This window comes from Pteronotus mesoamericanus, unplaced genomic scaffold (genome assembly GCF_021234165.1).
Source record: "Pteronotus mesoamericanus isolate MK-2021 breed Mesoamerican mustached bat unplaced genomic scaffold, CSHL_Meso_final contig_94, whole genome shotgun sequence".
NCBI classification, from domain to species: domain Eukaryota; kingdom Metazoa; phylum Chordata; class Mammalia; order Chiroptera; family Mormoopidae; genus Pteronotus; species Pteronotus mesoamericanus.
Window position 1 is genome coordinate 51830731 of NW_026555285.1, and position 24304 is coordinate 51855034.

The 24304-nt window shown below is 54.2% G+C and overlaps 1 protein-coding gene across 1 annotated transcript in view; it reads left to right on the forward strand.

Annotated features, from left to right (window-relative positions):
- UFM1 (ubiquitin fold modifier 1) overlaps positions 1-22884 on the forward strand; it is a 42017-nt gene extending 19133 nt beyond the window's left edge. Inside the window, exon 6 of the mRNA XM_054586677.1 lies at positions 22521-22884. Within this exon, the coding sequence (XP_054442652.1) occupies positions 22521-22666 (146 nt within the window). The 3' untranslated portion in view covers positions 22667-22884. The remainder of the gene's footprint in view (positions 1-22520) is intronic.
- The last annotated feature ends 1420 nt before the right edge of the window (positions 22885-24304 follow it).

A 24304-nucleotide genomic window follows, 5' to 3' on the forward strand; every position in this document is an offset into this window, starting at 1 on the left:
ATGCGAAACCGCGCCCCTTCTCCCCGCCTCCCTGTCAAAGCTCTCCTTTCGGGCGCTTCCTCGACGAACTCGTGACACGTGTCCACCGTCGCTTTCCAAAGTCTCGTTCACATCCCCTCTCACTTTTCTGGGGATGCGACTCATTTCCAAAATAGAGACACGGTATTTTAGCCCCATCGCCTAAACGCGCACAGATCGGCGTTCCGCGTCGCCGACCCCGCGGAGGATGGCGCGGCCCCAGCACCCCCAGGGTCAGCAGGGGGCCTAGGTTCCAACGGACCCGGTCGGACTCCTGCCCCGTCGTCCCCAGCTGGGCCCGCATCTCTGGGTGAGTGGACTAACTTCTCTGAGTAAAATGGGAACAGAAAAAAGAATTCTTGGGATTGTGTGAATAACTGAGGTCTGTCCAGAAGGTGGTCCGGCCATAATATGTGAAAAATAAAGCCATTTACTGAAGAAGATACAAGATACAGGAAACGCTGTACGTGAGACACTGACGCCTCCGTCCCCTTCAAAGTCGGCGCCTTGGGGCCTCGCACTGCTCTCCCCATCGCCATCAGCTGCCCTGCTGTATTTTCCTGAATCTCATCAGCAGCCTGAAGTCTCTTCCCTCTCGAAGGTGATTTTAATTTCGGGAAAAGCCAGAAGTCTCAGGGCACCCAATCTGGGCTGTAGAGGGGGACCGAGTCACCCGGACGATTTGATGTTCCACCAAAAAAGCTCTCCACGAGACGTGATGCACGAGCGGGCGCACTGTCGTGATGAAGCTGCCAGTCGCCAGTTGCCCAGAGCTGCGGCTTCTGAATCAGCCCAATAGTTTCCACGGAGAAATGTTCAAGCTTAACGCAAAATTTGATGCAGACACATCGCCTTACTCAGTCATTTTGAATACAACAACCACACAGTACACACGCTCATTCAGCAGCGTCTACCACCCCTACTGACTAGTACAGTGAAGTCATAATTGCTCACACATGCGCATTCCAGTCCATGCTCCTTGGCTGCCAGGTTACATCAAAGTCAAGCAAACTGTTCTCGTTTTCCTAACAGTGGCTGGACTTTTTCCAGATAGACCTCCTAGCACAGAATTCGTTCTGGGCAAGGTGCTGCACCGAAAGCCTGTTTTGTGTAAGAAAAGTCTTTTTCCTCCTTCCCACGGCTCACGGGGTTTATCCTGACATATCCATTTAACCCTAAGTAAAATTAGTTCTAAAACTGATGATGACCATAACTGAAACAGATGTTTCCATTGTTACGGTTGGAAAATACGAGCTGTGTAGTCTCTGTAATTCCTGCCTCATCGTCGCCCCTCGGGCTTTCTGCGGTGTCCCTGGGCCGCGAGCCTGGGGGTGGCCAGGAAATGATGGGAACGGTGGATGTTTGAAGCGTCCAGCAGAGAGTGGAAGGGCATGCCCTTAGCATTTCCGGGAGGCCGCGGCTTGCGGGAACTGAGGCTCTGCAATTCTGCGTTCTGCTCCGGCGGGTGCAGCTCAGCGGCCTGAGCGCCGGCCTGTGAACCAAAGGGTCGCTGGTGCGGTTCCCGGTCAGGGCACAGACCCAGGTGTCCAGCCAGGTCCCCGGGGGGGGCGCGCGCGAGACAGCCACACATGGACGTTTCTCTCCCTCCTTTCCCCCATCTAAAAATAAATAAATACAATCTTTAGGAAATGTAAACTTCTCCTGCGTTCTGATTTTACGCCCCAGCGAGGTCCAGCCGCTGCCGCGTGCCGACACAGCCTGAACCGCAGGGCTCTGGGCTCCCGGGCGTCTGCAGGCGGTGACCACGCCGCTCTCGGTTCTCAGACCCGGTCTGAGCTGCAGCGGCAGCGACCCGATTCCTGCCTCCGCGGGCCCTTGGCGCCTGCTACCTGGGTGGCTCCCATCCGTGGCCCCCGACACCAACGCCGACCTTCTCTTTTTCTTTTAATCCTCACTTGAGGACATTTTCAACTTGCTTTTTAGAAAGAGAGAGAGGGACGTATCGACGTGAAAGAGACACACCGAAGGGTCGCCTTCCCCTACACGCCCCACTCTTGGATCGGGCCCGGACCCCGGGCGTGCGCCCCGCCCGGGAGTCCAGCCCACGGCCTGCGGTGCCTGGACGCGCCCCTCCCCCCGCCGGGGCCACACCGGCCAGCGGGGCCTTCTCCTTCCGCAGGGGAGTGCCCCTCACGTCTCACGCTCAGCTCGCTTGGGTCGCTGCTTGGAGAGAGGCTGACTGCCCCACGACACTCTCGCTGTGCGTTTGTGCCGCAGCCCGGCACGGCTCAGGCCACAGACTCCCGGAGAGGGAAGGGCACGGCCCGTGCCGCGCCGCCCCTGCCGGCACCGGGGGTGCTCTCAGCCCGGCCCGGCCCCCCAGGCTTCCCTCCTCACGAGGCTCCCTGCCAGGAGCTCCGTGGTCTCGTCTGTGTCTCGTTCCCAGAAAAAAGCCCATGTCCCAACGGTGGGCCCGGAAAGAGGCGTTCTCCTCATGGCGCCCTTGAGCTCCGTGGGAGACGGGGAGCTTCCCGGGTTTCCTACCCGTCTGGCAAACTGCCCGTGGCCAGAGCAGCGGCGGGCTTTCCCGGAACGAGCGGGAGGCCGCCCCTCGCGCGACGCAGCCGAAGCCTCTCACGCGCTGCGTCTGTATCACGCAGGGACTCCAAGTGTGTGTGACGTGTCCTAACACATTCTCCTTCCACTGCGGTAAATGCACATAATCAAAAACGTGCCATCGTAACCGTTTTTATGGGTGGCGCTCGCTGGCATCACGTCCAGTCACACCGCTGTGCAAAGATCGCTCTTCAGCGCACGGCCCCCTCCTCCTGCCGCACTGAAGCCCCGAGCCCCCTGCAGGGGGCGGCGGGGAGGCCCTGTTCACCGCACTCTCGTTTCAGCGTGGTGTTCGGACGGTTCTAGCCTATCGTCGCTTATTGCTGTTCAGCCTTTACTGGGCTCCCTGGATAAACGAACTTTACTGCCAGTGGGTATTTTCAAGAGAAAACCCAGTAGACAATAGGGTTTGGCACTAGCCGTGGGCTCAGGCATCCATGAGGCGTCTTGGAACGTATCCTCCAAGGATAAGGGGGAACCCGCTGTCCTTGAAAACAATGGTCATTGTTAAAATGCGCTTTGGGAGAGCAGAGAAGGGCATGTTCAAGGGCGGGGGGGCGTGGGTCTGGCTAAGACAGAAGTGCTTACCCTCCTGAGGCGTGGAAGGCAGAGCCAGGGACACGCGTCTGCACGGCTGGCGCGTCCTGCGGGAACCGAGAGGCGGTAGACGAACGCGAGATCATCAGAGGCTTGGCTCCTCCGTGTGCTAAGGAGATAGATTGTTTCCCCGGGATGTAAGTCTGGCAATGCAGCCAGTTCCCCTACCTTTTAAAATGCGCTTTGATGAAGAGGCCGTTGCTTGCCTCCGTTTGGACGCTGTCCCGCTTCCCGATGCACCAGGCAGGCACGGCGCCGCCGCCTACTCGGGAACACGTCGTGCCAATGCTTAATGGCACCCCGCCCACGCGGGCTTGTAAAATCAGTATAATTACGAAAGATGGGGGTTCTTTCATGTTAGCAATTAATTTGTTCACTGTATTTATCGCTGATGAATGAAGAACTAATACCAGGTTACCAAGAAGTGCCCCAAAGTCTAAATAGAATTTTTACATTAAAATGCTTTGAAAATCCTGTTTGTTCTGACTCAGACCAGAGCTCTTTTTTGAAAGAGCGACGAGAGCCACACGTAGCTCCTGTTTGACAGACCCCCCTCTTCCGAACTAAGTAGGGCGCGTTGCTCTAAATCACGCGCAGCCATGAGGTAAAACGTTGATGGGCTGGCAGCATTCATGGGTGACGTGCAAAAGGTGTTCAAATGCGTGTCCGTGTTGCCGGCCCCGCAGCCGATGCAGGGCCACGGCCTCGCAGGGAGACCCAGAGGACTCGGTACCAGCCCCGGGCGGGTCTGACTTGGAACCGGAAAGTAGCCTGCCTGTCGGTACATGCGGGGGCCCAGGAAGGGGCCTGTGGGTTATGAATTTTCCCCGCTAACCTACCTTGGTTCAAAAGCGCTCTTCTGGAGAGGAAGAGAGCTCTCCTGTTCCACACTTTATAACAAAATACCCATCCCTGGGCTATTCTGTGTGTGTATCAATGTCAGCGCGCTCTGGAAAAGCAGCCGTGGCAGGAGACCGCGGGTCCAGCCTGCGGCCCTCGGCGGGGACGGCCAGCCCAAGCCTGTTCTTTTTCTGAACCCACAGCTCTAGCTCATTCTCCTACGAAGTACCTTCTCCAAAAATTATAACAGCTGAGGACTGCAAACATTTTTTTTTTTAAATATCAACCTCTATCTAAAGGGCTCCAAGATCAGATGCTGAAGATGACTGAATCGCAAACGTTGTGGTGCCTACGTGGGGGACATCTTCGTGCGTTTATTTTTTAAAGGTCCCTTTCTGAGCAGCAAGAGCGGTGGTGCGGCACCGCAGGGAAGAACGAGCACCTGTCGTGTGCGGAACGTTGAGAAACGGGGCGGAAATGCGCCCTGTCTCCCCACGCGGCCGCCTCACACCTCCCGCCACAGCGTGTGTCTGAGGGAGGGTGGCTTCTTTCCAGTGTGTATTTTGATTTCCTGGTTTTAAAAAACAAAAACAAAAACCTAGGAACAAAGCTACGGAGGAAAAAATCACACGCAGCAAGTACCCCGAAGAAACAGCTTGTTTCCGTAAATGGGAAACCTCTCATCTCCCTGAAACGCGACCGTCGAAGCCAACACCACGTGAAGACCGCGGGACGAGGCTTTCGCCAGAGTCGCTGCAGAAGGTCTCCCCTCCGCCTAAACGACGCCCGGCGCCGCGAACACTCGGAAAGCCCCGCGGGCGCGGGGCGGCAGCCGGCGTCGGAACAGGCGCGTTTTGTGACCTGCGCGAGGGCCTCTCTGGAACGGCACAGCCGCCCGGCCCAAGACCCCAGGAAGCGCGGGCGGCCGCGGGAGCGGTGCTGGCTGCTCCGCGCGGTGGCCGGCGCTGCAGACCGTGAGGACGTGAGTCGAGGGCGGGCGTTGGGAAGGACTCGGGGCCTGGGCTTCGGTTACGTGGCCTCTGGGGGGTCTGGGGAAGCGTTGTCAGCAAGCAGGGGCCATTTAATAACTGGGCGTCTCGGTGAATAGCGCCTCGGACGAGGGAGACCTGGAATGAGCGGAAGCTGCCTTTAGTGGAAGGAGATGTGGCCACGTGCAGTTGCCAAGGTGGGAGCGTTTCTGTGGTTTGGAATTTTTTTTTTTCTTATGCCTTCTGACACAGTTACAGACTGGTCTTATTTTTGTCTTGACCCTTCATGGTCAGAGGGTGACCGTCTCTCTCATGCTGTCGTCCTGGAAGTTTTTAAAACCATACTTTATTGATGATGCTATCACGGCTGTCCCGGTTTCCCCCGCCTTGCCCCCTCTTCCTGGTACCCCCTTCCCTCCGGCAGTCCCCCCTTAGTTCACGTCCATGGGTCGTGCGTGTAGGTTCTTCGGCTTCTCCCTTTCCTACACTACTCTTCGCCTCCCCCATCTCTTCCGTGTCCACCAATTACGCTCCTTATTCCCTGCACCTTCCCCCCATTCCCCCCCCACACACCTGATAACCCTCCATGGAACCTCCATCCCGACGACTCTGTTCCGGTTCTGCTTGTTTTTCAGTTTCAGTGGTTTATAGTTGTGAGTTTGTTGCCCTTTTAATGTTCATAGTTTTGATATTCTCCTTTTCCTTAAATAAGTCCCTTTACCATTTCATGTAGTAACGGCTTGGGGATGATGAACTCCTTTAGCTTTACCTTGTCTGGGAAGCACTTTATCTGCCCTTCTGTTCTAAATGGTAGCTTTGCTGGATAGAGCAATCTAGGCTGTAGGTCCTTGTTTTTCATCACTTTGAATATTCCTTGCCAGTCCTTTCTTGCCTGTCAGGTTTCTTAAGAGGCATCAGCTGACAGTCTTATGGGAGCTCCTTTGCAGGTAGCTCTCTGCTTTCCTCTTGCTGCTTGTAAGATTCTCCCTTTGTCATTAACCCTTGGCATTTTAATTATGACGTGTCTTGGTGTGGTCCTCTTTGGGTCCAACTTGTCTGGGACTCTCTGTGCTTCCCGACGAATACCTAAGGCTCCGCCCTTACATGTAACAGGTGCGCTAAGACAGGGAGTCCACGCAGCGCTGCCTAATACACAGAAACACACGCAGGGAGGCTGCCGAATTGAGGAGACAAAGACATTGTGGCCCAAATGAGAGAACAGAACAGAACCCCAGACACAGAGCTAAGTGAAACGGAAATAGCCAACGCTCAGGTGCAGAGCTCAAAACACTGGCGGTCGGGATGCGCAGAGAGCTCTCCGAGCGCGGCAGAAGCGTGAGGGAAGAAACGAAGGTCACACTAAGTGAAATAAAGAAAAATCCACAGGGAGCCAACAGTGAAGGGAGGGAAGCTGGAGTTCAAATCAACGACCTGGAACAGAAGGAAGAAATAAACAGTCAACCAGAACAGCAAGAAGAAACAAGAATTCACAAGAACGAGGAGAGAACGGGGAGCCTGCGGGACGTGCGCAAACGTGCCAAATCGGCATCACAGAGATGCCAGAAGGAGAAGAGGAAGAGCCACGCAACTGGAAGGTTATTTGAAAAAATAATGAAAGAAAACTTCCCTAAGTTGTGAAGGAAACGGACCTACGTGTCCGGGAAAGTCCTCGCGTGGAGCCGAGCCCCAGGTCAGCCAGCTGCCCGCAGCACCGGCCCGGGGACAGCGCCGCAGGCTCCCTGTGGCCGGGGCCAGGCCGGACTTCCTCGAAATTCTCTAGTATTTAGATCGGTCTTGCTTCCGTCCTTAAAGCGTGTTCGGTCGCTCCCTAAATGCAGGAACTTCATAGTCCACGCCAGCCTCACCGCGCACTTTGAAGATAATGTTACCAGACCAGAGGGGTCACGTCAAAGCCCCATAAGACACAAAGAAGAGCTTGTAGCGAACAAAGTAAGCGTTTACTTCACCAAGCGCCCCGTGCGCGCCGAGAAGGGTGAGCCGATGCTCCAAGGCCTTACTCCCGATGGCCTCCAGGGCACGGGCGACGTGGGCGACGGTCATCGTCGTGGCCAAGTCAGGGCCGGGGTCTTGGCCGCGTGGTCGGCGCGGAGCGTAGGGCGGCTGGTCCAGCCGTGGCCCCGTGTCCCCTGGCTTCTCCACGTTCCCGGGCCTGGAGCTGAAACAGGCCCCAGCCTGACGGTTCTCTCTGGCTGGGCCGAAACCCTTGTCTCTGGGGTCGCGGACCTGAGAGCCCGTGGCGGGGGCCGGACCCTCGCAGTCGGGGGGCTTTATGACGGAGGGAGTGGGCGTGCGGGGCGCGGGGGGAGCTCGCATGCTGGGCCCGGCCAACCGGAGTCGGGAAGAAGGGAACGGGGAGAGGTCCTGCCGAAAAAAGGAGCTCGCTGCCACGGTTACAGTAATTGACTGAGATTTTGAAATTGAAAGAAAAAGATCTGACAGAACGAACACCAAAACTTTTTAAGTGGTTCACGTAAGATCATAGATTGGCCATGCAATTTTACCTTCTTTTCCTGGGGGTTTTCTCTATGTTCCTAATACAAATATTTCCTAGGGTGTGAAATGTTTTGATACGGTGTTACATGTTCAAAGGACTCAGAATTCTTAAGGGAACGGTTCCCTGATAGTGATCAACACGCAGCACGCGTTTCTTCAGTACATGAATAACTTCGGGTGGGAAACGGCTCACATGAAAGACCAGTTTCCAGTCGCGCTCCCCGTGAGGCGAGGTGTGACCCAGGCGGGGGCCCCCCCGCCATCCAGGGTCCTGGGTAGCAGTGACTGGAAACCACCAGGCAGGGGAAAGGACCCAGGAAGTGCCAGGGTCCCTCCCCGCGGTGCGAGCCACTCGGCTTTGGCCTCAGGCTTTGCGCGGCTTTGCGTGGGCTTTTGTTTCCAACAGGGTGGTCAGGCCTTCGGTTCCGGCCCACCCGTTCCTGGGGCCTTTGAACAGGCAGCTGGAGCGACTGCAAAGAGCTGAGCTTTGCCCTCAGACAGGAGAGGACGGAAGGCCGGCGGCAGGGAGGTGACCCCCGACGCATTTTCGTAACCATCGACACCACTGTCTGATGAGCCTGTGGTGTCCGCGGCGGGGCAGGGCGGGGATGGGGGGCGCTGTCCCTTCTGGTCCGCGGCTGTAGAAGTGCTGTGGTGGGAACAGGTAAACTCCGGGTGAAGGAGGGGAGGCAAATGTCAAACAGTCCCTCCTGTGCCGATTGATTCAACAAGCGGGGTGTCGGACGGGCAGACCCACCTGCCGCCTGTGTCCGGTTCCTCTCGCTGCTACCGCAAATTTCCAGTCTTACTGGCTTCACACAGCGCAAATTCATCCTCGATAAAGCTCCGGAAGAGTCCGGAACGGGGCGCCCCGAGGTGCAACCAAGGCGCCAGCAAGGCCGCGTCCCAGGTGGCGGGCCTGGGAGGGAGGTGGTCCCGCTCTGTCCCAGGACAGGCCGTCTCCTCCCCGCCCGCAGTGGCCGCGAGAGCCCTTCGCCCATCGATCGCTGCCCCACGTCCTTCCGCCGCCCCTTCGCCGCCCCCCCCCCGCCCCCGCCCCCTTCTAACCGCGCGCGGCTTCGTCTTCCACGCCTGGGAGTTCGCACCAACTGCCGCTCCTGCTGAGCTGTCCTCCCCCTCCCTGTCCTTCTCCGAGGAGGGTCTCCCAGCTCCGCTGCGGCCGTCCGGCCGGAGCCAGGCCGCCGGCTCTCTCCTCGGGGCCCCCCCAGCGTTTCCCACGCGGCGGCCGCAGCCCCGCCTCGCCTCACAGGGCCCGCGGCTCCCCGAGACCGGCAGCTCTTGTCGGGGAGGCCGGATTCTGTGGCTTCCTCCAGGGGCCGGGGCTCAGCCTGCTGACACGGAGCAGGGGCAGGCGATCAAAGAGCGATGGTCGTGATTCAATAAACCCAAGTTGTCACACAAGGCCACGTACTGGTGACTTCAGTGCGTGCGTGTTTGTCTAGGCCCGGGAACTAAAACGCTAATTACATATAAAAAATATCAGAAACTCGGGGGAAAAAAGAAACGAGTGTTTTCTCATTAGCGCCCAGTGACACACCGAGATATTTCTTGTGTAGAGACACGGTTTTACACCGCGGAGGAGCTAGAAACATCGGAGCGGGTTCCTGCTGCGTGAAACCCCAGCAAGTCCAGAGAGGCAAGACCAGGAAATCCTGTTTCACCGAGGGCGTGAGCGAGCGGCTTACAGAGACCTGGAGCTGGGGACCAGGCAGAGCTAAGCCAGCCTAAAATAACGTGCTTTCCTTGGGGAAGTGGGACCAGCTTTTCCGGTCAAAGAGGCAGCGTTTGTACGGAGGAGAGGAAAAGCAGGTCGCTCCCCAGGCCTGTGGCGTCTGAGGGGCGCGGCTGGAGCGGCCGCTGCGACATCCCAGGTCGCCGGCCGGCAGCCCAGGGAAACCAGGAGAGACCGGCGGCCGGGCCGGGCTCAGGGGGCTTTTCAGGCCGCGAACGGCTCGCTCAAGTTTGAGATTTTTATAGCCACCAAGGCAAAGGACGGATGGGTGGGGGGCGGGGGGAGGGGAACGGGCCGATTAAATGCTGCCCATTATAATTTTCCGCGCAACAGCTGCCGTGGAAATTACAGCCATTCAGCCTATAAAAAACAGACGCTGTTGTTCGGGAACAGCTTGGACCGCGCGCAGCCCCGGAGCCTCAGCAAAGCTCCTGCGGGGCCCCTCGGCCGAGAACACAATGGGGCGCAGGTCCCTTTTCTCGCTTCACCACAATGGCTTATTCCGAGGACCGAGGGCTCACACTGGGCAACGCTTTCACAGCCGGCGCTGGCCTGCGGGCCGTGCACCGTTGCAGAACCAGCCTCACAAAGACAGTACAGGAGCTCTTTCCTGCTACCTAATTGCCCTGTTAACCAACATGGCATTTGGAAACATCCGTTGCTTTAATTACTTTTCTGCCTAATAAAAATCCTGTTTATTATCAACTCATTATTTACACTGTATTACTTACTCACAGTCATTTTACCAAAAAATGAGGTCATGAAATTTGACGGTCTATTTTTACCTCAAGGTAGACATTTACAAAACCAACTGCGTTGTGTAAACGCTTGAGGTAGGAAGAGTTCACAGGTAAGCACACGGTTCCTTGTTGTCTACCCTCGATAAAGAACTCACGTGCTGGTCACCGTTCCGGCTTCCTTTAGATTAGCGATATGAATAATGGCAAATCCATGATGCTGTGGTGCGACATCACCGTTCTATGTGTCCCCGATTAGTTACTGGCACACCATCTCTGCGCCTCTACTTTATTTCGCACTACTTTGCCGTGTCAAGAGATTCGGACACCATCCGACAGCAGCATGTGAAAACAGAGAGAAGTGCGGAAAGTCGCAACCTAAATTTTGGAAAGACAATGCTAGTCGTACGTAGTGGAAAGATGAGTCAGAAGGCCAGGGAGGAGCTTCGAAGGCAGCGAGACCCATTATCACAGAACCGGTTAGGGGAGGAACAGGTTGTGCAGGAGGAGAATAAACAGATCCCAGAGCGCGTAAGGAGTTGAGTGGGACTTGTTTTCAGACAGATTGAATCAACAGGTACACATAAAATGACCATCTACAACAAGTACATGAAAAGATGCTCAACATCTACTCGCTGGTACAATGTAAGTCAAAATTAGAGTGAAGACGAGGTGTCATAGATTTATACACTTGAAACCTATACAACCTTATTAACCAATGTGGCCCCAATAAAAGGTACCAATAAAAGCTATCACCTCCCGCAGGTTAGAACGGCTATTTTTAAAATTCAAGGTTAACAAGTCCCGGAGAGAACGTGGCGAGCAGGGACCCTCAGGCGCTGCCGAGGGGACTGTCAGCTGGAGCAGCCGCTGTGGAAACGCGTGGAGGTGCCTGAGAAAATCACAAGAACAGCTGCCTGAGGCCCTGCTAAACGGAAGTCCTCCAACTAGGAATCTAAGGCAGCAGCCACGGGAGGCTCGCAGGAGGGGCAGGTGCAGAACCGGCGGGTCCCCACCGAGCAGCGAGGGGTCCCAGCCCCACACCAGGCCCCCAGCCCAGGGCTCTAGGGCGGGGAAGGGTCCCCATAACTTTCCGGCTGTGAAAACCAGTGTCGGTAGAGGCCGAGTGGGACGGAGGCTGAGTGAGTGGACTCCAGGGTGGTTCCTCTTAAAGGGCCCGAGCACAGGATTTGCTCAAACTCACCCTCCCCCCACCCCCCACAAGCCCCAGCGCTGGGGCAGCAGCTCGAGAGGCACCCGGGACCCGCGGGAGGAACTGCAGCGTCAGACGTCAGGGCGAGAGCCGGGGCTTGGGGGGCGGCTTCCTCCCAGACGAAGTGCTGGCAGAGGCCACTGCTCCTTTGCTGAGAGCCGCCCCCTGACCAGAATGTGCGGGAGCAGGCGGGTGCCAAGTCTGAGTCTCCATCGACCCGGCCCCGCGCTGGCGACTCCCCGAGACCCCGCCCCAGCCGACTTTCTGGCCCACACAAGCTGCCTTCCATGGCGTTTCCATGTGAATGGCCTGTTTTTGGCTGGTGCTTCAGGCTTTCCTAAAATCTCTCAAACAAGCGGCATCTCACCCCAGCAGGCCCCTTGCCTCTCGCTAAGTGGCCTCAGGCCCGGCACTAGCAGCGGCCAGTGGTGGTTCACTGGTCTCTCCTGGGCACCTCCAAGCCCAGCACCAGTAGCAGCCACCTGCAGATGGCTTTGTAGCTCAAGCCAGGTGGCCCTGGGCAGAACACAGGCAGCAGATGACCTTGGCCTGCATCTCCCAGCGCACACAGCGACAGCCTCAGACCACTCCAGAGAACCAGCCAGCTACAAGAGGAGGGTGTCCGTAGCCCTCCTGGGGGGTGTGGATGCACCTCGAGTCCCCAGCGTGGGTGATGGGGAGGCTGTGCTGCTGGACCCTACAGGACACCTTCTACCTAACGCCACACTGCCAAGCCCAGGAGACGCAGCAGCTCTGCCTAACACACAGCAACAAACACAGAGAGGCAGCCAAACTGAGAAGACAAAGAAACAGGCCCCAAATGAAAGAACAGAACAAAACTCCAGGAAAATAACTAAACAAAATGGAAATGAGTGATCTACCAGGTGCAGAGTTTAAAGCTCTGGTTATAAGGATGCTCAAGAAACTAAGAGAAGAGTATTTGAGCTTAGAGAGAACTTCAACCGCATAAAAAAGGACATAGAAACAATTTAAAAAACAAACATGGAAACCATAAAAAAAAAAATCCGGTCAGAAATGAAGGATACACTAACTGAAATGAAGAATAATTTACAGGGAATCAAGAGTAGAGTAGATGAAGCAGAGAATCAAATCAGAGATTTGGAATATAAGGAAGTAAAAAACGCCCAATCAGAAGAGCAAAAAGAAAAAAAGAATCCAAAAAACCAAAGATAGTGTAAGAAATCTCTGGGAAAACTTCAAGCACAACAACATTCACATCATGGCGGTACTGGAAGGAGGAGAGAGAGAGCAAGAAATTGAAAACTTATCTGAAAAAATAATGATGGAAAACTTCCCTAAACTAGTGAAGGAACTAGACATGCAAATCCAGGAAGCTCAGAGAATTCCAAACAAGATGAACCCCAAGAGGCCCACACCAAGACGCACCATTATTAAAATGCGAAAGGTTAAAAACAAAGAGAGACTCTCAAAAGCAGCAAGAGTAAAGCAGTTAGTTACCTACATGGGAGTTCCCATAAGGCTGTCAGCTGATTTCTCAACTGATACTTTGCAGGCCAGAGGAATTGGCAAGAAACATTCAAAGTGATAAAAAGCAAGGACCTACACCCCTACCCAGCAAAGCTATCATGTAGAATCAAAGGACAGATAAAGAGCTTCCCAGACACGGAAAAGCTAAAGGAGCGCCTCACCACCAGACCAGCACTACACGAAATGTTAAAGGTTCTTCAAGAAGAAGAATTTTTTAAAAGGTCAACACTATAAATAATAAAATGGCAATAAATAAATAAATATAAATATATATATATATATATATATATCTCAACAAATGAATCTAAAATACAAAATAAATGAGCAAGCCAAACAGAGACAGACTCGCCGATACGGAGAACGTGTTGACGGTTGCCAGACGGGAAGGGCGTTCGGGGCTGGGTGATAAGGTGAAGGGGTTGCGTGCAAATCGGTAGTTACAGCATAAAGCTCACGGGGTGTGGAGACCGGCGCAGGGAACACACTCAGTGATACTGTAGCAACCGTGTAGGTGCCAGGTTGGCACAGGCTTATTGAGATGATCCCTTAGTAAGTTATATACCTGTCTAATCGCGGGAGTGTACATTTGAAACTAATATATTTTATGTTAACTGTCATTGAACTATAAAAAAATCATTTACATGGGAAGGAATAAAAGTAGAACTACCATATGAGCCAGAAATCCCACTACTGGGTATATAGTCAAAGGAAATGAAAAGAGGTTCTCAAAGATACATCTTCACCCCACGTTCCCTGCAACATTATTCGCAATAGCAAGATGTGGATATCATCTAAATGTGCATCTACAGATGAAGAAATAAAGATTATATAGCCCTGGCTGGTGCAGCTCAGCGGATTGAGCCCTGGCCTGGGAACCCAGGGGTCGCCAGTTCGAGTCCCAGTCAGGGCCCCCGTGTGGGTTGCAGGCCAGGTCCCCAGTAGGGGGTGCATGAGAGGCAACCACACATCGGTGTTTCCTTCTCTTCTCCCTTCCCCTCTAAGAAATAAATTTAAAAACATATTTTTTAAAGATGCGTGTGTATGTATATATAAGTATAAATATTAGAAAAAAACTGAACTCACAGAAACAGAAAGTAGAATGATAGTTACCAGGGACCAGGAAGGAGAGCAGAAAAATGGGGAGATTTGGTAAAAAAAAAAAAAAAAAAAAGAAAGAAAGAAAAAGTGCACTTCCAGTTATAAGGTAAGTTTTGGGATCTAGTGTAAAACATGTGACTACAGATGACAATGTGTTAGATAATTGAAAGTTGCCAAGGAAGTAGATCTTAAATGTTATCACCACAAAACACACAGGTATTAAGCGAAGGGACAAAGATGTTGACAAATCCTATTGCAGTGATTGTTCTGCACTATATTTGTGCATCAAATCACCCTATTGTACTTCTTAAACTTACACAATGTTATATTGTATCTTAAAGAATCTGGAAAAATAAGCTAAGTCTAAGTAAATCCACACAGTATAATCTCAAGGGTGAAACTTTGCTATAAAACAATCAAGGACCAACATGTACTGTTCAAAAAACAACCGCTATCCAAAAAAAAAAAAAAAAGGAGAAACAAATGAAGAGGTTTAAATGCTGTCAACATCATTCTCTGGCTACAAAAGAAACTCCAATGCTCAATTATTTTTTAATGTCTATGAATTGAAATTCAAGCAGACAAAAATTCGTATTAATTCCTGGAGTGCTTTACAACCACGTGTTAATTTATTTCTTGTCCTCATCAAGTTGAATATACCAATTATGTTTAAATATACAGAGAAGATAAAGTGTTTATTAATGATCAAACATGACACGAGCAGAATTTACAACAGGCTACCCTAACAATCATATGAATCTGAAAAAGACTAACGCATTTTCCCAGGAGGGTAAGAATATTTCACAGAAAGGCGCCGAAAGCAGGTGACAGTCCCATGAACCAAAGGTGCCCGCGAGCCGCGGCCGGAACGGCGGGCGGCACCAGGGACGCGCCCTCCAAGGCCCTGCAGGCCCGAGGGCCCGTGAGATGGAACGCCGCTCAGCCCCCGCGCGGCGCGGGCTGCCTGCCTTCCCGAGAAGACCCCGAGCCACGCGCGTGTAAACCCTCCCACGGCGTGCAGGTCGCTCTCTGCGGCACACGCCGGTCAGTGAAACCTGGGAACTGTTACAACCGCTTTGAAAACACTTTCGTAAACAGTTCAAGGATGTGACCGTGTGCTGCCCGGACCCTCTGCGCTCCGTGCAAGTCCGGAGAAGCCGCGCGGCTCCTGCGCTTGCCCCGCACTCGCGAGTCCCTTGGGGTCCGGCCGGCAGGCGGTCGCGCCTGGTGCACCTCGCCCGCGGGGCCGCGGCCGGAGGCTGAGCTTCCCTCCCGAGAGGGCGGGGCTTGGTGAAGCGGCCTTCGGCGGAGCCTCAGCAGGAGTGAAAAGCTGGTGTATTGTGAAGGGTAAGCCGCAGAGCGCGCGTCTGTTTGCATCCTCCCCGCCACTCTTGGCTTTTGTTGTGTGTTTGTGTTTATCATCTCTGCACTGCTTAGTTTTGCCGTGTGAGCAGGTGGTAATAACATCTCGCATTTCGGTCTTGGCAAGAATCAGGTTGCTTTGGTGTCCTGGGCACCTACGTATGCACCGCTTCTGTGTTCGGCTGTTAAGATCCCATAAAGTTTAATGGGCCTAGTTGCCCTTTTTTATTGCTGGCGCTATCCCAGCAGTAGCCTCAGGCTCGGGAGTGCAGCGCGTGCCGCCGGCGTTTGCAGGTCTTGGAGCCGGAACCCAGTCGCTCCGCGCGAAGCAGGCACACGCGGCTGGAGAACAAAGGAACCGCGATTCCTGGAGGCCTAGCGCCACCTGGCGGGCGAAGGACCAAGCGGCTTGTGCGCACTGATCCCGGGACGCTGGGAGCAGACAAAGCCGGGCAGGGGACGCAGGGAGGGAACGTCATTTCTCCGTCGGCCGCTGCCAGTCTCGGGGTGAGGACGAGGCCGGACGGGAGGTCCCAGGTTTGCCACAAACCATGTTGCCATGGAGTGTCTCGCAGGAGAAATCGTGGGGCCCCCCGAACCGCGGGCCTTGCCTCCTTCGTTGACTCGCCTCTCGGTCCTCCCTCCTCCTGTGCGCGTAGCCGCGCCGCGCGCCGTCGGTGCCCGAAGGCGCCCGCCGTAGTGCAACGCTCGTTCTGGTGGCAGGACGCGGCCTCCAGCCCGGCTTTTTAAGAGGCCTCTTCGGTGCTTCGGAGATGACATTCAGCAGGGCGGGACTTCGGGGGGTGCCCGATGGAGGAAGGGCCGGGGGAATTTCTCCAAAATCCGTCTAATTCCCCTTCCGTTTCGCCAGTGTGCACACCACTAAGTTACAGTGACGCTCGAGTTGGTGTGTCTTTTATGGCCTCTTCGCCTGGTCTTCGTCAGGCAGAAGCGGGTTGGGGTCTTGAGTGGCAGGTGTCATGACCAGGGATCCATGCAATGCGCCTGAATCAGCTCCGCAGAACAGCAGCGGGCTGACCGCGGTGTCTCATTTTCAAGCCTCTAAACACGATTCACTACACCTGCATTCTTGACCTCGTTGTTTTCCCTATACTTAGTTTAGATAGCGTAGTTTTAAAGAGATACCTAAACTCTCTCTCTCTTTTTTTAAAGATTTTATTTATTTATTTTTAGAGAGGAGAAGGGAGAGGCAAAGAGCAGGGGAGAAACATCAAGGTGTGGTTACCTCTCGCGCGCCCCCTACTGGGCACCTGGCCTGCAACCCAGGCCTGTGCCCTGACTGGGAATCGAACCCACGACCCATTGGTTCACACGCACCAGCCAGAGCTGGATATCTTTCTTGGTGCCTTTTTCTGGCTTTGACAAAATCCCCAAGAAGGAAAGTACTGGTATAAAAATCAGGATAATGAGGCTTGAATTAAACACTGCATATAAAATCCTTACCAAATCTTTGGACGGACTGTAACACATAAAATTGAACTCTTTTGGGGTGCACGTTGTGGTTTAAATAGATAACCGTGCAAAACCACGCGTAAGGACCACGGCACATCAGCACCGAGGTGGCTGTGACACGACACCAGCAGTGTCGCGGGCCCGTGCCGCGCGCCCCTGTACTCGCTCCCCAATCATCGGGACAAAGCCGAAAAGCGCGTCTCTGAGGCGGTGCAGCGGAGAGCGAGCCCTGCACCTAGCAAAGGCCCTAATTCTTTACCCCAAAGTATAAAACAAAAGCACAACAGAGTCTGTAATGGTTTTCAGCGGGGCGGCCTCCGTGTCGGTTTCCGCCACACACGCGGGGCAGCCGCGCGCACATTTGCAGGAGACCGCGAGCAAGCGCGCGCTTCCCTGGGCTGGAGCAGGCCTGCCCCTCGCACCTCCGAACCCGGGGCGGATTCGTTGGGGCTCTCGCAGATTCGGCCGTTGGGAACGCGGCGGCCGCACAGCCCACGCCCCCGCTGACCAGTGCAGTGGGGTCCCCGCTGGTCGCGCGCGCCCCGCCTCCCCGCTCTTCCCCTCTCCTGGGCAGCCAGGCCACACAATGTCGTGCCCACCGCGCTCGGTATGGTCACGACGGCTGGACTTTTTCCCCACAGACCTCGTAGTTTACCTTTGAAATTCTGAAAGTAAAGTTTGGCCCTTTTAAAAGAAAAGCAATTTCTCTGGCAAATTAAATAAAATAGACTTTTATGAAAAAATATGTAAGTATGTATTCTTTGGCTAGAAATACATTTAACTTTTCGGCTTCTTAGATCATCATTCACAACAGAGCACAACTCACTTTGAAACGAGGATTACAACACAATTAGTAGTTTCGCTACCATGGCATCAAAAGGAAATTTTGTGAAATAAATAATAATTGCAAATTATATATGTTTTTATTTTAGTATCCATCTAAACCTCATTAGCCCATCAACAGAGCTTCCAGATATGTAAAAATAAATCTTATTTTTCTGATATTTTGCCAATTTATGATCATATGAAAATACATATTTACATGTATTTTTAATATTGTATAGTTTAATATTGCATTTTTAAGGCAGAAAACTAGAGCGCATTTTTATTCAAAAGTTTGGTGCTAAATGTTCAGACCAATTGAATGGGGGCTCCGTGTCAGCTCTGGCCCAGCCTGGCCACGCGGGGGACCGGCTCCCCAACATAGTCCTGCACCTGTGCACATTCGGCAGCACATTCTCAGTCCTCACCGTGGAGTAAGAAAGGGGTCCTCGCCCCATTTATTTAAACCCCGGTCCATGCGATTCCAAAGTTCGTGTGACTAACAACTATCATTTATTGCCTTCTACCTGTTTTAAATATTTTAAAAATCCGTACAGTAAATGTTTTTAGCATATACTATCTAGTTGGACAGTTCAAATCGAAAATTTGTGCATTGTGTTCATTAGAATCCACCTGTAAGTGAGATCATATGATCTAATTAACAAAACAAACTGAGAACAAAATAGAAACAGAGGCGTGGACACGTGGAACAGACACAGCAGTCGGAGGGGAGGGAGGGCGGGGGGGCGGACTGGATGGAGGAAGGGGAGGGGATCGGCCAGAGAACGTGGGCACGACCCGCGGACACAGACCTCAGTCTGGTGCTGGCCAGAGGGGCGGGGGTGGAGTCTGGGGGGAGGTGGGCAAAGGGGGAAAACGGGGCCATCTGTGATAGTGTCCACAATAAAAATACATAGAAATAAAATAAAATAAACCAAATAGCAAGTCTTTTTTAAAAAACATCTGTCCCTCTGCCACGTGCTACTAAACGGCAAAGGACTCCCAACTGAACCTGAACGTACCCTTTCCGGCACATCCATCGTGACGCGCTGTGCTAGAAATACTGTCGCCCCCCTCACGTCCGAGGGACGTGACATTTGCCATTCACGCATCTCACGATGTCACAGCCAAGGCGAGGGTGGCTGCTCCTGAGCCGTGGAGACGCCTGCAAAGAGCGAGAATCAATGAGACCAAACGGGAGAGGGAATGAAGGCGTAAGTCCGCCGGCGCGTGGGAGCGTGCGGACGGGGGGTGGCTTTTGAGAGAAAAGCCAGAAAGGGCAGGACCGGGGGTGAGAATTTATTGGTGAGGCGCCCTGCGCTCCTTTCCTCTTCCACGCCGGGGCGACTTTACGGGCTGCCCAGCTTGCGCCCAAAGAGGCGACGTCTTTGGCAGAACTCACGTGGCACGCGCTGCCCCCGCGGCTTCTGGTATCTGACAACCGCCTCCTGGTTCCTGGCTGTTCAGGCCGTGAACTGCTCCGTGCGGGGGAGATGGCCTGTCATGTTGTGCTCTCACTCGTAAAATATAAGGACTTTACATCAACGGAGTGAAATGCAGGGATATTTCTGGCAGAGATAAAAGCAAGGGACAAATGCGGCAAGGCCACCAACACCGTAAATAACCCTGAGCTTAGCTCAGAGACCGTCGGCGTCTGAGAGACGGTCTCCTCGTTCCTAACGCTCCCCGAGCTCCCAGCGAGGGCGGCAGGCGCGGCCGGTAGCACCCGGTTATTCTGGTAACAAAATTCAAGGGGCTCTCGTCTTTTATTATCCCCTTAAGTGAAGGCGCTGCTTTGAATCCCTTTAAGGATTAGGAAGTTCCCCTTTCGCACGGTGTTGGAGGAGGCTGCACGAGAGACGGCATTTTCATCTTCGGCTTCCAAGGAAGACGGTCTGTTGTGTCCGGGAGCACGTGAAAGGCAAGTCTCTTGCCGTGTTGCCTTGTGATGACACGTGACGCCTTCCGGGCCTTCAGGGAACGCTGACACCCCGTCTCGGCAGAAGGCCCCGGCCTGACGCCCCGGCCTCCGGGCGGCCACGCAGCCCTGTCTGCCCCGGCGTCCCGCGGGTCTCCTCTGCGGGAACCGTGACGGCCACCGTTCCCCTGTGCCTTCCCGTGCCGAACGTCACCGCGGCAGGGACCGTGTTTGTCTGCTTCACTGCACTGTCCCCCACGCCAGAAACACCTTGCGCTGTTGCTGGCAAACATCACTTTTCCGCAAAATGTCTTGGAAGTGCGCTGCGTTCCGCTCACGCACGGAGACGATTGGCACGCTCCCGCGAGGCAGGCGGGGCTGGGGGCGCGAGGCGGGGGGGCCGTGAGGGGAGGAAGGCCCAGGGCCTGCTGGGGGCCGAAGTTCCCGGGCGCCACGGCCAGGAAAGGAAACAGAAGGGGCTGAAAGTAGTTTCGTCTGGGGGCGGCAGAGGGTAGGACGCTCAGTTGGCGGGGCCTGGGTGCAGGTCCCGGCCCTCGGGGGGAGGAACGCCGGGCAGCAGGTGGGAATCGTCCGGCCTCTCGGCTCCCCTTGCTTAAGGCGTGACCGGCAGGTGCGGGGCAGCCGTGCTTACGCCGTGTTCAAAAGCGGCCGCGTCACCCCTGGAGTCCTGGGGGCGGTTGTTTCCGTCCATCGTTTACCAGGCTCACCGCGGTCACCCTCAGGGGGCCGAGAGGGTCAGACTCCAGCCACAAAGGTCCGTGCACATCCTCACAGATAAACCCATCTGCGTCCACAAAGTCCCAGTGTCCCCTTTCTTGTCCTTTCTGTTGGGCTCCGTGCTCACCAGGAATGTAAGATGGACTTGGCTTTGACCCAACATGAGAATGTAAAAAATTAGGTAAATGCCTATCACGCACCCCTTTCCGAACTGAATAGGACTTTTTTGTCTTATTCATTTTGATGCCCTCAGGCCTAGGGCCGTGCCTGGCATAGCAGGTGCCCAAGAAATATTTCTCGAATTTAAAAAAAAAAAAAAGCGAAAGTGGCGCATCTATAGGCCACCCTTTCCCCTCACGCCCAACCCCGCCCTTAATCCCATTAGACCGGAGACTCCAGAGGCGCGGGGTCAGCTTGCGTTCAGCAGGCAGCACGTGCGGGCCGTTGGCAGCAGGTTGCGAGCTGTGAAGAGAAACCCCTCCACCCGCACCCCGCAGAGAGCGGGCCGCCTCTCGGACGAGGTCCCGCCAGGGCGCAACGGGCCTCTCTGTTCTCCGCGGTGCGTTTTGCGTGCAATGTGAGTAGCGCTGAGATGGCGTAATTCCAAGACATTCACGTGAAGGGACAGCGGCAACTCAGCTGGGGACAGAGGAAGGTTCTACTCTCCCGGGACAGGTCCGTCCTCAGAGACCCAGGGCACCTTGTGCCTCCCAAGCAAGGTGTCCAGGAGACGCCGCCTCGCCCTGGGGGAGCGTGGCTTTCACCCGCGGAGAATCTCAGGGAGGCGCTGGGCCCTCGGAAGGGGGAGTGTTTCCTTCAGTGGGCGGGGCGGGTCGCTGCCTGGCGGTGCCCTGGGAGAGCGCAGCACACGCCGTATAAGAATGTTTTCATGTCCGGGGCAAAGCTTTTAGAAATGAGTGAATGAATCTTTCCTAATTGAAAGGAAGGGAGGGAGGGATGGAGGGAAGGGAGGGGGGAGGAAGGCAGGAAGGAAAGGGAGAGAAAGACAGAAGCATGAGGTGGAACTGATTACACGTAGCAGAGCTGAGGCCTGGCTGCGCCCGCAGAGCTTGACGCAGGGAATCGCTTCCTCCCACTTGTTACTTAGCATCAGACTTCTTAGGAAAATTCCCGGGGATTCCTGGGTTTTTCACACACCGTGACTCAGCTCCAATTCGGTGACTTGGCAGACTGGTACCTCTAGCGAAAGGGCGCGCCCTGCCTCTTCCTCGTGGGAGCCGGCCTGGAAGCAAGGTGCCCCCCGGTGGCAGAGGCGGTGGCGGAGGCGGTGGCAGTGATGGAGCAGCGCCCCCTTCTCCCGCCCCGTCCCCAGGGGCGCACAACCCGCTGGGGGAGGGGCTGCTGTCGGTCGCCCTTCTCAGGGACCTGCAGGCCAGTGCGGCCTGGTGCTCGCGGGCCCCCCCCGCCCCCGTCCCGTGGTCTGTGGCTGCGCCCATGATGCAGCGCTAGGCAGGCTGCTTGGACGTCTGAACATCCCGTAGACTCTAAAATCATGTCCATTATGTGCCCGGTATTTTAAATAGAGACCTAATCTTGTACGAAAATGAATAACGAGAAGAAAATGCTCAGGGGCTCCTTGTTGCGATAACCTTGATAAAACCCACGTTAGGCTTTGCTTGGCGCAGGAGTGGTTTTTCTGGACTCGGACCCAGATCATCAGATTCATGTATGTGTGTTCAGCGGCTGTTTCCTCAGCGTTCGTTCGTCGGCATTTCCCGCTAGTTCACACCCGTGAGGTCCCGAAAAGGTACGTGGGAGCTGGGCAAAGCTAATTTCTTTTATCCCCGAAAGCGTAATTGCTGAAATAAAGCTCTGGAAACCACATACAATGCAAAAGCTCGGGCTGTGTCAGGCTAGAGAAGTAGTTTACTTGAAATGAGCCGGTCAGAGAAAGACAAGCAGCACACGATCTCACTCATGCGTGGAATCCAATGAACAAAATACACTGATGGACAAAATAGAAACAGAGGCCTGGACACAGGGAACCGACGACAGCTGTCAGCGGGGGAGGGGACTGGAGGGAAGTAGGGGAGAGGTCAGCCAGAGAACACGCACGCGTGGCCCGCAGACGCAGACCGCAGTGCGGGCGGGCGGCGGCTGCGTGGAGGCGGGGAAGGCAGGCGGGAAACGGGACGTCTGTAAGAGTGTCACAATAACAGCAGAGTTAAAACAAAGGGCCCGGCAGCGGAATTTAGAATCCCCAGAACCGAACTAAATAAAGACGCATCCAGCAGGAACAAAAAATAATCCTGGACGTTAAGGGTAAGTGCAAACCTCACAGATAACAAGATAGTCTTTGCTCAAAGGGTTTAAACACTGTTCAAATGAATGTCCTCTGCAGGACCGGTGGCTGGGGACAGGCGAGCGCGCCGCTGCGGACCTGGCAACACAGAGACCGGTGACGTCCCTCCTCAACGGCAGGCCATTAAGAACGAGTCGAGCAGGTCAGTCCACTATCGACGCGTGTTATCGACAAAGACGGATTAATCTTTAACTCCGCACCGGGAGGCTTCCGTGCCTGAGAGCCTGGGGGTGCGGGCAGCAGAGGACATGCGTGTTCAGAGCGGTTACCGCCAGGCATTTGGTGAGTCATTTTTGTGTCTAGCCTAAGAAGGCTGATTTCTAACAAGACTGAGGGAGGAGACATTCGACATCGGCATGGATTGGCTTTATCTTAGAAGAGTGTTGGTGCAATTTCAAATGAAGCAAACCCAGTACAAAATAAAAGTGTCACGCGTTTGTGGCGTGAGTTGCTGTTCCGAACGTACCGCATTCAAACAATGAGTGGAGTGTATTGGCTTTGGGGGTGGAGAAGCCTTTGTTCCACACGTTATTAAATTACCCTCACAACCACAGATGAGTGTTTCACATTTGATATAGATGCATTCGTCCCTTAAAATATATCAACTATCTTACAATGTAAAAATTGAACCAAATTTGAGTTATTCGTTTAAAGTACATCCGTTTCCGACTGAAAGCTGTCAGAGGGGAGGGGGTTTGGGTGTTTGGTGAAAAGTGAAGAAATTAAGCAGAGAAAAAAAACTCAACTCATAGACACCGACCAGAGGGAAGGGGCCGGGGGAGGCGGAAGAAGCTGAACAGGGGTTAGCGGTGGACGGAGACTTGACTTTGGGTGGCGAACACGCAATGCAATGTACGGATGCTGTGTTACAGATTGTGCACCTGAAACCTATTTAATTCTATTAACCAACGTCCCTGTAATACATTCAATAAAGAAATTTAAAAACAATACTTATTCTATACACCCTCTACCGGTGCTAAGATAAGATATTTTATCGCTGAAAACAAACAGGAACCCTCGGAGGCGCGCTATCCAACTCCCGCCGCGGCATTGCAAACGCAGCCTCCCTCAGCCCCAGAAAATCTCTGCTTAGCCTTGTTTGTATGTGTCTTCGACTTTATTCTCGTTAATCTGTCACATGAACAGGGGCTGCCTCTGCCGCGGGCCCATAAATTCCCAAACACGTGGAACCTGCTTGTGCCGCTTATAAACAGCCCATCGAGCTGGGGGATGGAATGAGTTTAGATCCACTTAGAGCACCAGCTCAAGATGCCTCCTACTGGTAGGAGAGACAACAGGCCCCCAGCGGACCCCCTGGGCTGGGCCCAACGGGAAGCCAAGACTCAATGCCTCACCTCGGGGGTCGTGGGCTCAGCGTCTCCCAGAAAGGCCACCTTGGACGGGTCACCCTGGAATCGCCTGGTTGGCACTGGCTGAATAACCCCCGGACGGCTCCTTCTGTTCCCCTCGGAGGATGGCGTGGCCTTTAGCGACACAGCCCTTGCTAACACTTCCCTTCCCTGCCCGCTCCCCGCCCTTGGAAACCTCCCACCTGTGCAGCCTGTGGAGCCCCCGTTTGCTGGACAGGATGCGCCCTGACTCGCAGATCAGGCTATGAAGCCACTTACGCCTCCAGATTTACACAGGCAGGTGTTTGTTTTCACCACTGCAAACGCGCACTGCATACCAGCCTTTCTCTTCAAACACGTGCCATGACGCCCGCTATGAAACCAGGAGATATGTTTTCGTTATTTATTTATTACTTTTAGGTATGTATTTGCACTCACTTTTTTTTCTTAAGTTATAAATCTCAAGAAGGAATC